At 42.0% G+C, this 16573-nt stretch overlaps 1 protein-coding gene across 4 annotated transcripts in view; it reads left to right on the top strand.

The window, feature by feature from the left end:
• Positions 1-16058, top strand: part of GOLIM4 (golgi integral membrane protein 4) — an 80148-nt gene extending 64090 nt beyond the window's left edge. For 2 of the 4 annotated variants that reach the window (XM_084874123.1, XM_084874122.1), the window contains exons 12-16: positions 348-457; positions 4070-4237; positions 4556-4624; positions 13267-13347; positions 14273-16058. In XM_084874123.1, the coding sequence (XP_084730249.1) occupies positions 348-457; positions 4070-4237; positions 4556-4624; positions 13267-13347; positions 14273-14422 (578 nt within the window). In that variant the 3' untranslated portion in view covers positions 14423-16058. The remainder of the gene's footprint in view (positions 1-347; positions 458-4069; positions 4238-4555; positions 4625-13266; positions 13348-14272) is intronic. The other 2 variants (XM_084874125.1, XM_084874124.1) reach the window with 1 other exon arrangement.
• Positions 16059-16573: the final 515 nt, after the last annotated feature.

Below are 16573 nucleotides of genomic sequence, written 5' to 3'. Positions count from 1 at the left end.
TAAAATATATTTTTATTGATTTCAGAGAGGAAGGGAGAGAGAGAAAGAGATAGAAACATCAGTGATGAGAGAGAATCATTGATCTCCGGCATGCCCCACACTGGGGATTGAACCCATAACCTGGGCATGTGCCCTGATTGAGAATCGAAGCATCATAGGTTCATGGGTCAATGTTCAACTACTGAGCCAGACCAGCGAGAAGTACCCCTTACTTGGAATTAAACTCACAGGAGGAAGAGGTTGGGTGAAATGGTCTCTGGAAAAGCCTCCTGGTGGCTTTTGTTTAGTGAAAGGTAAGCATCCTGTCTGATTCGTCTTGGCTCATCTCAGTTCCTTTGATTTGCTAGCCTATGAGAGAGACAACCAGCACCAAGATGAGGCAGAGGAAGACCCAGAGAACGGCCAGGAGCCTCGAGGACAGGGGCTCCGGGAAGCGGACCCAGACTCTGAGGCAGACGTAAGTGTCCTCTCTTCTGGGCGTGACCCTGGAAACTCCCAGGCAGAAAGGGAGCTGGCAGGTTTGCCGCACCCACGGCCTCAGGCTCCAGATACACCTGTCATGCCATCAGCACGGGAGGAGGGCAGCTTGCACCATACCATAGAGCAGTGTTTCCCAAACTTTTGACATATGTGTACCCCTTCTATAATTTTTGTAACGCTGAGTACCCCTCGTACTCATGAGAACATAGAATTAGGCGCAGCTAAGCACGGTGCAGTGCATATCCCCACCAAACTCCGATGCAACACGTAACCCCACCAAACTCTTCCCGTACCCCTGGGGGTACGCGTACCACACTTTGGGAAACACTGCCACAGAGCAAAGTTGCTAACTGTACACCATGGAGAGGCTGTGTGATGAGAATGGGTTAAAGTTTGCTCTGGGAAAACACCAAAGAATTCTTTCCCTGATGAATAAATGAAAATTTTATATATATATATATATATATATATATATATATATATATATATATATATGTGTGTGTGTGTGTGTGTGTGTGTGTATCACAAAAGCAAAATTGAAAGGCATTGAAAGATGTAGTAATCTGGAAAGATGGGAGAAAAAGTCACATGTGGGAGTTGGAGAGGGACCAGAGAAAGGGAATGAGCTATCATTGGGCCTGGGGAGCATCTGCTAGGGTGGTATGTATGTCAGTGAGCATTTTCATAAATACATGGATAAGCAGGTGTGATTCGAGAAGTGAAAAACGTTGTGCAAGTACCATGGTGCTACACTGCGTTTACCAAAAGAAGACCGAGACTCCCAGCTCAGCTGGGCTGTTGTCAGGGTCCTTGGCCTTCCTGTGAGTACAGAGAACAAATGCTGGAGGCACGTGTTCTTGTGCTGATGTGTCCGTGCTATAGGCAACTTACCGTAGCTCTCCTGTCCTCTTTGGCTAGGAAACCAACCACCATGTTTATAAAATATAGTCTGTGCTGTCCCGTGGGCCTTGTTTACATTGAGCCTGTGGACTGAAAAAAGGCTCCCCCTGCTTCCTTGATTATCGTCAAAAAAAAGTCCTCCTCCTGATGGCTGCCTACAGCCACCGTGATGGATATGGCTTTCACACTCGACTTACACGGGGAGGTGGTGAAACACATTTGCCTACCAGCCCTGGAATTAGCATTTTGAAAGAATGCCCCAGGAAACCCTAGCCCTGAAATATTTTCAGGAAAGAGCAAGAGCTGGAGAGAGCAGAGAGTCTGAGAGAGCTGGAGTGTGAAAGAGCAAGGGAGGGAAGTGTGCAAAAGCCGAGAGTGTGCCTGAGAGGGATGAGGGGGAAGGGAGCAGGGGAGTATCCAGTCAGTGGAGGATGTTGAGTGCTTTGGTGACTTAGAGTCTTTTGCTCTGTTGTCATCAGTTTGTTGGATCTGGAGAACACACAGGACACATTGGCCTCTCTTCTCCACCATGCCTTCTTTGAATTAGAAATTGTTAGCTTGTTTGTATCTCTCTTTGTCTTATCTCTTTCCTTTACTTTTTTCTTTAATGCTTTTTAAAAATTACATTTGACACACAATATTATATTAGTTTCAGGTGTACAACATAGTGATTGGACATTTACATAACTCATGAAGTGGTCACCCTGATAAATCCAATATCCATCTGACACCATGCATAGTTATTGCAATATTAGTGACTATATTCTTTACTTTACATCCCCACTACTGTTCTGTAATTACCAATTTGTACTTCTTAATTCCTTCGCCTTTTTCCATCTTCAGGGAGGTGTAATTGACCGACTAGTTATTTTATTAGGATCCTAAAGGCCCAATTCATGAAATTCATGCAAGAATAGGCCTCCCTTCCCCCGGCTGCTGGCACCTGCTTCCCTCTGGCACCCGGGACCCAGGCTTCCCTCTCAGCCCGGCTTTGTCTGGAAGGTCATCCAGAAGGACATCTGGTCTAATTAGCATATTAGACTTTTACTATTATAGATAACAACCAGGCCTGATGAACCTTACTCATTACTTGAGCAGAGTTGGAGCTAGTGTGTATATTTTTTTTTATTAACTTTTGCAAAAGGTTTGCTATTTTTTTCTGAAGAGAATGTGTGACTTTTTTTCTTCTTTTTTCTGTTTCCACATGAATTATTGATCATGTACAACAAGAAACCCATATGACAAGAGACAGTGGAGTACCTGGGGTTTTGTGTGCAGGCGGTGGGTGACCTCTCGGTCTCTCTCTTCCCAAGAAGAGTCATTTGCACTTGAACGGAGTGTGTAGCTGGGATGTACCGATGACAGTGCAGCGGGGACTGCCGTGAGCTCTCCAGCCTGCCCAGGGCTCTGGAGTGGGTTGAAGTAGAGTCTGTCTGGAGAAGCCACTAGAGAGGAAATCCCACTGCGAGGCTCCTCCATCTCCAGAGCATTTGCTGCTTCAGTCAAGTGTCCTGTTGATGACACTGAAGGCCATGCGCCGCCTTTCTGCCCAGCTCAGGCTCTGAAATCAGAACCTTTATGAGGCTGTGTTTTGTTTTGAGAGGCGCCTTGGGAACTTAAGTGGAAAACCGAGATCATGTTAAAGTTGGTAATAGGAAGGGAATTTGTTGAACACAGGAACTAAGAATCACTTGGGAGGTACGATGGGCTGGGAGATATTTTTCAAAACATGTTGCCAATGGTGGGTTAACTCGGTTCTCCTTATCCTGTCCCTGGCCAGTGCAACGTCTCTCAGGGTTCCTTGTAAAGAAATGTCATCTGTACTGGATTCTGATCATTGACTTTGTGTGTGTGTGTGTGTGTGTATATATATATATATATATATATATATATACACACACACACACACACACACACATATATATAAAGATATATATATATATATATATATATATATATATATATATATATATATCTTTATTGTTGAAAGTATCACAGATCTGCCCCTTTTTTTCCTCATTGACCTCTTCCAGCCTACCCCTACCCCAACCCCAGGCCTTTACCACCCTATTTTCTGTGTCCATGGGTTATGCATGTATGCATACACGTTCATTGATTGATCTCTTTGATTATAAGAGGCGTGATCATTTACTTTTGAACTAGCCCCCTTCCTGCCTTCTATGTAGCCTCTTCTTGGGTCCTTTCTGGTGTGGGCCTTCTTTCTCTTCAACTGCTTTTACACCCACTTACTTGGAAAAAGTTGCTTTGAAGGAAAGCCTGTCTGTATAAAAATCAGCTCGCCAGTGAATGGAATTACCATTTGCCCATCTAAACCTTACCTGTTAATTATTTCTCCTACTTGGTCTTTGGTTTTTATAGACTGTTTTTCCAGTGTCTATTTTGTGATGCTCCCATTGCTTGTGACAGCAAAGTGTGGAGGACCCATTTGGAATCCCTTAGAGAAGAGAAGCGCCCAACCTATTTCATTCTGATTCCTCAGCCTCTGACAGACAACACAGGAGTTTTATCTTCTGACGGCGGGGTGTGTGCTCGTGTATCTTGGCAGGGTTAGATCTGAGCAGTCCTCTGAAGGACCATTTCATTTTCTGCCCGCGTGTGGCCTCTCAGATGAAATTAAACTTGATCCCGGGTTTTGAAGTGGTGGTTGCTTTTCATTAAAATTTTACAGAGGGCAGCTGTGGAGGACATCAACCCCGCGGATGACCCTAACAATCAAGGCGAAGACGAATTTGAGGAGGCCGAGCAAGCGAGAGAAGAAAACCTACCAGATGAAAACGAGGAGCAAAAGCAAAGGCGGCAAAAGCAAGGGAACGCGGAAATGGAGGAGCATTTGGTGGTAAGCAGAGGCCATTCTGGGGGGTGGAGGTGGCTCCTGGGCATTTGAATAAATGCCTCGTTTATGCAGCCGATGAGTCATGACCTGTGTTGACAGAAGGTTCGCCTCTTTGGCTGGTTTTCAGGCCGCTGTATGGAATGATGTGTCTGCACTCCGGGAGAGGGAGTGACGGATGGCCTGGGCTTTGTGTTGGGAACGGTTACTCATTATTTCCTGGCCACTGATGCAGGGAACAAGCAGTGGGCTTGTTCTTTGTCCCAGAGTATAGTAGAGCACCTCCCTGACTTTCAGTGACCGAGCCTCCCCTTTGTGTCACAGATGGCGGGAAACCCAGACCAGCAGGAGGATAATGTGGACGAGCAGTACCAGGAGGAGGGCGAGGAGGAGGTAGGAAGGCGGGAGGGATGCAGGGGACTGACTGCACGCACCCTCACCAAACCTCCGCAGCATCGGTTTGAAAGTGTCTTTTTTCCAGAAATGTTTATGGAAAGACTTGGGCAGGATAAGAAAGGGGGTTTCAAGAGGAAATGGCCCATGGCAGTGGACACACTGGTGAGAAGGTAACCATAGCAGGAGAATAGAATTCCTTCTCCCTGGCTCTCAAGAAGACATCTGGCCGTCCAGGAATAGTGGACTGGGGTACAGATGGTCTCTGTTAGGATTTTTCCTGCTGTATCTGTCCCTCATGAAAGAGAGAAGAGCAGCGTCCTGCACGCTGAGGGAGCCTGCACGAACCTCACAGCTTTCTGTGTAGACACGGCCCAGTGCCTGCCCCCCCGGTGTCCCACAGGGCCTATCAGAACAGGCTCCACACCCTGCAGGTATTTCAGTAAATATGTGGGCTCTGGCTCTCCTTTTAGCTTTTTCCCTCCCAAGAATCCGGTATCTTCATTACATTTAACAGGAAAGAAAAGGAAAATTATGTAAGGAACTCAGTTGAGTAAAATGCATTTGGGTAGAAATTTTTCACCTTTCATTCCCATTTGCTTTCTTTATTGTACATTTCCGGCATATTCGTGTCAGGTTTAGAGCATCGTGGGGCCACATTTGTGTACCTGACTGCTGAGTGCTGCTGGTGGTGGCCGCTTTGCCGCAGCACGTCACTGCCTGGACACCTGACGCTCTGTACTTGGGGACGTGGCATGGAGGAGGCCAATGCCCTGTGTCCAGTCTCTCTCTGGACCAGTGAAGGTGTCTCTCAGTTAGGCACCCAGCTACTGTGTGGCTTTGGCCAAAAGGGGATAAGAGGATGGACAAGTAGCAACCTGAACAACCCATCCCCCCCCAACCCCGCCCATGGACCGGCTGAGAACATTTGTGCTGCTGCCCTCACTGCACAGATACCCCCAGACCCTGCTCAGAACATCTGTCCTGCTGCCCTCACTGCACAGTTATTACCCCTGACCCTGCTCAGAACATCTGTCCTGCTGCCCTCACTGCACAGTTATTACCCCTGACCCTGCTCAGAACATCTGTCCTTCTGCCCTCACTGCACAGTTATTACCCCTGAGACCCTGCTCAGAACATCTGTGCTGCTGCCCTCACTGCACAGTTATTACCCCTGAAACCCTTCTCAGAACACCTGTGCTGCTGCCCTCACTGCACAGTTATTACCCCCGAGACCCTGCTCAGAACATCTGTCCTGCTGCCCTCACTGCACAGTTATTACCCCCGAGACACTGCTCAGAACATCTGTCCTGCTGCCCTCACTGCACAGTTATTACCCCCAAGACCCTGCTCAGAACATCTGTCCTTCTGCCCTCAGTCACAGTTATTACCCCCAACACCCTGCTCAGAACATCTGTCCTTCTGCCCTCAGTGCAGTTATTACCCCTGAGACCCTGCTCAGAACATCTGTCCTTCTGCCCTCACTGCACAGTTATTACCCCAGAGACCCTGCTCAGAACATCTGTCCTTCTGCCCTCACTGCACAGTTATTACCCCAGACCCTGCTCAGAACATCTGTCCTGCTGCCCTCACTGCACAGTTATTACCCCCGAGACCCTGCTAAGAACATCTGTCCTGCTGCCCTCAGTGCACAGTTATTACCCCTGACCCTGCTCAGAACATCTGTCCTGCTGCCCTCACTGCACAGTTATTACCCCCGACACCCTGCTCAGAACATCTGTCCTTCTGCCCTCAGTGCACAGTTATTACCCCTGAGACCCTGCTCAGAACATCTGTCCTTCTGCCCTCACTGCACACTTACCACTTAAACCGGCTCAGAACATCTGTCCTGCTGCCCTCAGTGCACAGTTATTACCCCTGACCCTGCTCAGAACATCTGTCCTGCTGCCCTCACTGCACAGTTATTACCCCTGAGACCCTGCTCAGAACACCTGTGCTGCTGCCCTCACACACGCAGTTCCGTGACTAAGTCTGCTTTCTCGTGTTTGTTCCGTGTTTGTTCCGTTTGTCAGCTTTTAGAGCTAATGCTAAAACTTGGGCTTGTGCCAGGCACACAAAAGGATGTCACTCTTTAAAGCTGTCAGCAACCTATGTCTCTAGTCACATGCACTCGAACTGGCTTGATCTTTTCATTTTCTCTTTTCTCACCCTGCTGTTCCCCCTGATGTGCCTTATCAGAAAAGAGCATTAAAGAAACTCGTCGCCTTGAATATTAAGGCATTTGGCAAGCTAGATCCTGTCTGGGCTTCTCTTGTAACAGGATGTCTAGACTAATATTACTTCATTTCATTATGGCAGATTCCAGGAATCTTTGAGGGATTAAAAGAGGAACGATTCACCTTGGTTTCTTTTTAAAAATTCAGAGGGGAAACATAAAATTTTAATCAGTATTTTTACTTCTGTTTTATGTCAGTTAAGGTGGAGAGAGAATCCTGTGATCCACGAAGGATCAAGGTTAGAAAGAGAAGACTGACAGATACAAGGAAGTGTTGGGGGAGAGGGGGAGGGAAGGGAAGGATGGGGACCAGGCGGAGGTCAGTGCCTCACCCTCGGCAGCCCCTCCCTCAGGCCCAGACCCTTTCCTCTGTGTGCAGAGCTGCCAGCGCCCTTTTCCCCGCTGCACCGAGCCAGGTCCTGCTTCTCATTGGCCAGTTCCTTGCCCAGAGCTCCTATGTTTGGCATCTGCACCCCCACTTTCTAACCCCCTCTTGCATAGGCTCCAGGTTGCCATACCCTCTCCTTTAGAGTGTTGCCTCATGAACTCTGAGGAAGCCCAGTGTGCCTTTCTTCTTCTCTGGCTAACTTTCCTCCTTGCCCCTGAACGTCCCTTGTCCAGGCTGTGTGGTCTTTTTCTTGTGGTTCCTAGCTGATGATTATTAGATCTTCCACCTCCTTGCATGGTTCCCAGTTCTTCCCTTGAGGGGGGCCAGAGAACAGTGGTTCCCAAATACCTTTCAAGGACGAGTAACAGTCAGCGACAAAGATCTCAGCAGGCTGGAGCAAAGTGAGAAAAGTAAAGAAGATTGTAGAGTGAGAGAATGCATATTGTGTTGCTTATAGGGACTGTGTATGTGACACTGCTTGTGGGGCACAAAGGAAACCAGAGGATGCTGGGAAGTGTACTTTACTGTTGTCACCATCTAGCCTCAGGGTCTCCTAGCTGCCCCACCGGCCCCTGGGATGTGTGGCTCACTGTTCTGGTGGGATTCCTCCTTCCGGAGGAAGTGTATCTTGCTAGGGCAATACCTGTTCAGAGGTGCAGTCTATCAGATTTGTGCCTTGACCTCTGAAAGTAGAGAACCCCAAACCAGTGTGATTTTAGGAAATGTGCACAGTCCCTGCCTTCTTTTGTCTGAATGCAGCGGTGTCAGTCACCCTTCAGAGACAGAAAAATGATGGTTATTGACAGAATTCATTGTTTATTGTTTGGGATTTTTTTAAGTGAAAGACATTTATATGGTGATCCCATGCTCTTGTTGCTTACTTCCCAGATTTTTTTAATCTATTTATGAGAAACGACAAATTATGGCATTACCCAAAAACATACTCTGGGTGCTTTAAAATTACTTAAGGACTCAAAAAGAAAAAGAAAAAAAAGTAGATAGAATGACGGCTTGACTACTCTGAGTGCTCAGTTTCCTCGGTGTAACTGGGGATGGATTGATCTGAACACTCACAAGAGGGTAAGCACAAGGTTATGTGGCTCCGTTAGCGGTGGGCTGTGAGCCATCACACCAAGAAGCTGCCCGTCCGGCAGAAATGCTTCTGCTGAGTATACTCAGCAAGCAGTGGTGCCCATCACTATGGCTGCCATTGCTGAAGGCCTCTCCTCAGTCACATCCCCTCCACCTATTTGGGTCCTAGCATTCCTGACTACTTACAGTTCAGCCTTCTGATTCCTTGCTCATTCCACAACATCTTTGATGTGTCAAAGAAAGGTGTTAATACAACCAGGGACAGGGTCAGCGTAGCTAACCAAAACCCAGTTCAGACTCTGTAGACTTGCTTTTTTAAAAAGTTAATTTTTTTTTAAAGTTTTATAAAATGGATTTTTAGAGAGGGAGAGAGAGAGAAACATTGATCAGCTGACTCTTGCATGCCCCCTATCAGGGATCAAGGCCTCCACCCGGGAATGGAACCAGCAACCTTTTGGTGCATAGAACAATATCCAACCAGCTGAGCCCCACCGGCCAGTTGTTTGTTTCTGCTATTGATTAAACTTGGCCACATCACTTAGGGACCATTTCTAAAATGCTTAAAACACCAGAGTCCCGTGAACAAAAATGAGGAATGAGGAGCAACGTTGGGAAATCTCTAACAAAATGTTTGCATCAGCTTTAACAGGATGCTAAAGAGGGCTGAATGTGGCAGACATAATTGGTGTGTCTGCATGTAAAAAGGTACTAACATTTGGCTTCTGAACTAGATTCATTGATTTAGACTAATGGTTATTAGTCTAAGCATATTTTGTAATTAGAAACTCTATATCATTTTGTTTCTTTTTCAGTAATGCCTCTAAGATGAATTAGAATTACTTATGCCCCAAACATGAAGAATATATTACTAGGATAATAGGATATATCTATAAATCTGGAAAATTAGAAAATTTTTATTTGTGGGCTCCCTAAATTAAAGACTAATTTCATTTTGTACTTCCCTCCTCGTATTATATTGACATATAGTAAACAGCCTACATTTCTACAACATCTCAAGAGAAGAGCAGAAAGAACTCATTTAAAGGGTGTTTATCATTCTAGCCAGAGACATGCTAGGCAGTATTCATGTCACTTGAGCGAGTGGCTCTTAGTCTTTGCTGTGGCTGAGAATCACTTTGGAGAGTGTGTGAAAAATACAATTACTGGTCAGACCTTACCCTTGGAGATTTTGATCTTATCTATGGTACACCCTAGAAGGCAGAGTTGTACACAAACTCCCGGCTGATGTTGATTCACCCTATTTATAATCACAGTCCTAGGACAGATGGTTGCAGGTAGACTGTGGGAAGTCAGAACGACCTGAAACTCCAGTGCAATATGATGTGTATCTATGCCCATTTGCTAACGAATTTCTTTAAAAAAAAATAATATATATTTTATTGATTTTTTTTTTTTTTTTTTTTTTTTTTTTTTTTTTTTTTACAGTGAGGAAGGGAGAGCGATAGAGAGTTAGAAATATAGATCAGCTTCCTCCTGCACACTCCCTACTGGGGATGTGTCTGCAACCAAGGTACACACCCTTGACCAGAGTCGAACTTAGGACCCTTGAGTCTGCAGGTCGAATCTCTATCCACTGAGCCAAACCAGTTAGGTCATGCTAACGACTTTCTTACCAAAGTCTTAAAAGGATCCATGATTTACCTCCTCCCCCCCCCCCAAAAAAAAAAAATGACAAAGATTTTATCCAACCTTTTTATTTTACAGATAAGAAATTTGAGGTGCAGAGAGGGTAGCTAATATATTGAAGGTCACACAATTTGTTATTGTTAGAACCATGATTAGAACACACTGAGGTCTGCTTTTAAAGGCTTCCATAATTAGGTATATACAGCATGCAATTATGCAGGTAACTAAAATTGATATAGTCAAGTTCTTCTTTATAGAATTCAGTGAACACAGAATGAATGATAGAATTATAAAAAAACCATTTCTGTAAGCCCTAATTAAAACAATTGATTTAATACCAATCATCAATGGTTGACATCACTAGATGAATGAAAGTCCTGGAATTTTACCATGAAGGGATCAGGCTGTCACCATCAGGCTCACTGAACAATCTCAGCCTAACTGAGAATGGGACAAACATCATGTACCTCCTGATATGATGCAAATAGGAATTCTGAAAAACCCTTGCTTTGCAAATTGAATCTGAATTCATCCAAGCCTTAAGCTAACTTGCTTTCATAAGAAATGTCAGGGCTAAAGGAATTAACTATTGCCTTAAAGAAGCAAATAAGTCCAGAACATGGGTCTTTCTATAGAACAACGAACCAGTAACATTGATTCATTGATTGAGGAAAAAAGAGAGGAATAGCATCTAAGTGACCTGTGGCCTTTGTTTGGATGATGACTAGAACAAACCAACTATTAATAGACATTTTTGTAAGACAATCAGGAAGATGTAGTAAGGACTAGACACTAGATGATACCATACAATAATTTATGGGGGGGATTGGTTGTTTATCACGTGAGGATATTTTTCCATTCATTTTTAGAGTGGAAAAGAGGGGGAGAAATACAGAGATAGATTGATGTAAGAGAGATACATCTTGACTGGAATCAAACCCGGGACTCTTGAGTCCGCAAGCCGTCACTCTATCCACTGAGCCAAAGGGGCTAGCAGGTGCTTTAAAGGCATTATGGTTATAAAAGAAAAGCCCATAGTTTTTAGAGATATATACTGAAATGTGTAGGGGTGAAATTATATGATATCTAAAAATGTTGAAGAATAAGTCATCACACAAAAAAAGAGAAGCAATAGGTGATGCAGGTGGCAATATTGTGATGCCTTTTGAACCTTGCTTATGACTGTTAAGAATTCATGACATTTTCTTTGCGTGTGCTTGAAAAAATTTATAATAAAAACAAATGGCCTCATTGTTTATACAGCCAGGAGAGTTTTGGAAACAAGGTTTTTGTCCAGGTTTGTCTGACTCCACAGTCTGTGTTAGTGGTTGGCAAACTACTGGCTCCAGCCTGTTTTGTAAATGAGGTCTTAGGGGAACACAGTCATGATGTTTTATTTGCTTCTTGTCAGAAGCAACCTCTGCACTACAGCGGCAGAGCTGGGTAGTTGCTACACGTTGTGGCCGAGAAAGCTGAATATTTACTATCTGGACCTTTACAGAAAAAGTGTGCCAACCCTGATTTACATATTCTGTCCACCACAGTGTAGTTTCCTCTCGATCCCAACCAAGCCATGTTATTTTTCACAAGTATATTTTCATTATTATGGCGATAGCAGACGTATATCTAATCACTGAAATTGACCAGGGCATTTTAGCAATTTAACGATGTTTCAATTAGTGAGACCTTAATGTAATCTGAAATGAGTGCTTCATCGTTTTCATGCCATTGTCCCGGGGACTGTTGTTAATGAGGTTCTGTGGCTGAGGGCAAAGCAAAGTCAGGGACCACAGCTAGAGCCTGCTGGTGCAACGTGCATGTAGCTCACCCCACTGAGCCATGTGCCTATGGAAGAGGGTCAATGCCTCTGTCCCCATAATGAATTTATTTCATGCCAGTGTGAATCCAGATGGTGTTAGGCTGGTAAGCAAGGTCCATGACGGCTGACCACTGTCTAGGGCATCCTTGAAGGGTCATCTCTGTAGGCTCTGAACAGACCAGGTTCACTCCAAACCTTGTCTGGTAGGTTGGGGTTTATTACAGTTGTACCTGGGCCTAAGCACCATGGGACAGCCCTCCCTTTCTTTCTTTCTTTCTTCTTTTTTTTTTTAATATATATTTTATTCATTTTTTTTTTTTACAGAGAAAAGAGAGAGGGATAGAGAGTTAGAAACATCGATGAGAAACATCGATCAGCTGCCTCTTGCACACCCCCTACTGGGGATGTGCCCACAACCAAGGTACATGCCCTTGACTGGAATCGAGCCTGGGACCTTTCAGTCCGAAGGCCGAAGCTCTATCCATTGAGCCAAACTGGTTTCAGCAGCCCTTACTTTCTTGCTCCTTAATTAGAACACCTGCCTACTTCCTTCCCTTGCCCATTTCTGGGATTTTTAACACATCCCCCCTCTGCACCAAAAGAAATATTTTTTAAAAATCAGGTCATTTCATGTGTTATTCTGGAAGACTCACTCTATAACACTGTCATTGGAGAGAATGGGTTTTCTTTTTGTACCAGGACAGAACATGATGTTTAATGGATGGTCAGCAGTTTTTTGAAATGTATTCAAATGGTTCAAACCTTTTGGCATACATATGGTTTTCCAAACAGTTAAGTAAGAAAATATTTTCTAAGATATTTCCAATTCCTATATAATGTGATCACTAAATAAATATTACTTAGCAAAAATATTTGGATGATTTCTTTGATGTGCATTTTGAAAAAAAAATAATTGGGATCAATGACATGACATAGTGGTGATAGAATAGATAATAGAAAACTATTTAAAACATGTCATGTTAGGACACTGAATAGATATAGGGATTTGAGACAGTTGAATTGATATTTTATGAAGAAATTGAAATTATTGTGTTCTGAGTTCTAGATATTTTAGACAGAAAGGTTTGTTCTTAATTATAGAAATTTTTCTCCTATTTCATATATATACGTCATAAGGTCTGTTTTCTTTGCCTTTGCAGAGCAGATATTTTTGCATTGAATCATTTATTCATTCATTCAATAGCATTTATTAAGCAGTAAATGTGCCAGGTATGCACATAGGTACAGAAGACAGTTGAGTAAGATATTTTTATAGTAGCTGCATTATCCACTTCTTCATAGGTAATAGACAAATCAAATATTGGACTTACCTTTTTTCAAATTTAGTTTTAGTTTAATTTTGTTGCTGCTCTTTAAATGAACTCTTTAGAAATTATAATGTGTTGTTTCAAGTGCTTAAATGATAAAAAGCATCACCCAGTATCTTTGATTTGTTTTAGGTTCAGGAAGATTTGACTGAAGAGAAAAAAAGGGAATTGGAACATAATGCTGAAGAGACCTATGGCGAAAACGATGAAAACGTACGTTTAGTATGTGTATTTCTATTGCGCATGTTTGTGCATGTGTAGGAGATACATGTATATGTAGTTGGATAGATACCAGTCAGTACATCTAAGGTGCCACAGAATTTAACAGGATAACCTGGACCCTTGTGACAATATGAAAATTAAGAAAGACTGTAGCACTGTTGCTTCTTGGAACATTTTTCTTCACTTTTCTTTCTTCCAAAAAATGAGTAACTACTCATAATTTTAAAATTTATTTATTAATTCTCATCTAAGGATTAAATTTATTTATTAATCCTCATCTAAGGATATTTTTCTCATTGATTTTCAGACAGAGTGGAAGGGAGAGGGAGAAACACAGAGAGAGAAACATTGATGTGAGAGAGACACATGGATTGTTTGCTTCCTGTTACACGCCCTGACCAGGGTGGGGATCGAGCCTACAAACAAGGTACATGCCCTTGACCAGAATTGAACCCAGACTCTACAGTCTGCAGGTTGATGCTCTATCCACTGAGCCAAACCGGGTAGGGCATCACCTTTTTTTTTTTTTTAAAGAGGGATTTATCTCAGCGTTTTTCAACCGTTGTTCCGCGGCACACTAGTGTGCCGCGAGATGTTGCCTGGTGTGCCGTAGGTGCAGACAAGACAAGAATTTTATAATTTTTCACTATTTTGTTTACTTAATATTTCATAATAAAGTAATTATAAAATACTTTCTTTGTGTTTATTTGATTCCTATTCAAGAGAATTACTTTATATATAGTCAATATAGGCACAGAGTTAAATTTTTTAACATTTTCTAATGGTGTGTGCCTCGTGATTTTTTTCATGAAACAAGTGTGCCTTTGCCCAAAAAAGGTTGAAAAACACTGATTTATCTCACTAACTCTATACCCTATCTCTTAGATGTTTTTTTTTTTTTTCTTTTAATTTTAAGGCCGATGAGAAAAACAATGATCGAGAGGAACAAGAAGTTCGAGATGACAACCACCTCAAAGGCCGAGAGGAACACTATGAGGAGGAGGAGGAGGAAGAGGAGGACGGAGCAGCTGGTGCTGAGAAATCACAGCAAAGAGCTGAAATGTAGCTGCCTCCCTCCCCGCACCCCTCCTGATTTCTCAGACAGCGCTCAGTGGACAGATTCCTTACAAGCTGCTCAGAAATAAACCTGCCTACTGAACTCTAGAATATTTAATTACAAAAATTAAGAATTTAGACTTTTTTTTAAAACTTTTGTATTAGAAATACACATACATTTATATAAATATATTTTAATAACCTAGGTTAGAGCTTCTTTTATATTCAAGCTAAACCCAAGCAAAAAAGAGAAATTTAGGCTCTGAGTCTCCTTTTTTCCCCCCAATGATTATGTGATGTTGGAAAGGACATCGATTTTTGTATATGCTTCATCTTGTTACTTTTCTATCTTCTAGTTTCCAGGTGTTGTTTGCCTTTGATAAAATACAGGATTTCAAAATAAGAAATACTGCGCAAAAAAAAAATGCTGTTCGGAATTTACAGAGAATGGCCTATTTACTAACTGCTCCCTTTACGAGGTTCTAGTGTGTATATATAATCTGATAGACTTTCCACGCGTCTGTGTTGCTGGGATAAGATTCATGTACAGAGTGATATTGTTTCCCAGAGTTGTCACATCAGTTAGAAAAAAAAAATGGCTTTACTTAAAATCACAGCCCTTCTTGAAATGAATGAAATTTAAAAGTGAGATAGTACTAAATTCATATGACAGTGTTCTGGACTTAGATATTTCAGTCTTCAAACAAGGTGTGGCACCTTAGAGGAGTAACCTTTTTGAAGGACTGACATGTTGCTTAATAACTAATCGACTGTGGATGGGTAGTGTTTTCTACATGAGCACCCATTCTATTAAGTTTCCATAGCGACCTAGCAAAATTCTTGTTTCATTATCTAGTTCCCTACAGTAATAGATACTTCCCCTGTAAACTCTATGCCTCAGTAAGTAATCTCTGATGACACGTATTTATAAAGGCATACCAAAATGTATAATTGAATAGGGTTATTTTTTAAAAAACTATATGGTGAGGTACACATGGTAGTAGGATAGACCCTGATGTTGGGTCTCCATGATGCCCACAGAGAGGCATTTTAATGATGATAAATGATAAACATTTCTTAAAGAAGTTAAAAATAAAAATTCCCTTGGGATAGAAACATTTCAATCTTAAGCCTAAAGATTTTTAGATGTATAAAATCAGGTGATATAATTCATGTGTGTGGTTTTGTAATAATAATAATAAATAAAACATTTCAATTTCTACTGTTGTATGAATGTACATTTATTTTAGCAACCACACTCATGTATGGTTCGGATTGTCCCAGTTGAGTGATTGCGGATATATGCATAGGAATGTTTGTTCAGCTGTATTTTGGATTTTCAGTAATCATAAATCAAATTTTACCCTTATGTATAAAAACCCTTTATGTAATGTAAAATGTATAATATTGTACATAATATTCAAAATACAATTATTTTGGTAAATTAGTTTGTATTTTTAATGCCCCAGTTGCAGTATTTAATTATTTGAAACATTGAAACTTGGGTAATAGTCAATAAAACTATAAAAAAGGAAATGATCAATCTTTTAAAGTATGTGAGTTTTTAGTAGTTTTTTATTTTAAACATTCTTTTTCCTAAAAGCAAAAATTTAAATGGAACCAATATACATTAATGAATTATACAATGTCTTTCCTAACCTGTTATTTTCCATATCTCTTCCTCTACTTAACTGGTGTGTGATTTTTTTCCCCTCCCTTTCTCCTAACGAAAAAGTTAAGAATTTTTATTTTATTTGAACTAGTTCTGGGGAAGAAAAAAAGAAATAGAGAAACATATGAGTGTCATGTGTGCATACACACACGTAATAAACAATAACAAAACCCTGTCATATATATCCCCATTAAGAAGTAATAATCACAAACCATTCTACTCCCAGGATGGCACAAGTTATAGGGCCACTTTAGCTAATGTTTGAAAGAGAACTAATCAGCCAGAGTTAATCTACATTAATGAGATGAGCAGTAATAAATTTTCACTTGTATTTATCTTGCCAATTAATCTGTGACTTCTGGTGCAACCAATAAGTCAAAGGACTTGGTACCAGTAACTTAATCAGAAGTGGGGGAGGCATGCTTACTAGGGGCAAGTACAGTGTAGCACCAAAAAAAACTATATTAGTACGAATATAATGACTGGATG

Source organism: Pipistrellus hanaki, assembly GCF_964339955.1.
Source record: "Pipistrellus hanaki genome assembly, chromosome: 2".
Lineage (NCBI taxonomy): Eukaryota > Metazoa > Chordata > Mammalia > Chiroptera > Vespertilionidae > Pipistrellus > Pipistrellus hanaki.
The sequence above is the reverse complement of the archived record's forward strand: the minus strand, read 5'-3'. Positions and strand labels throughout refer to the sequence as shown.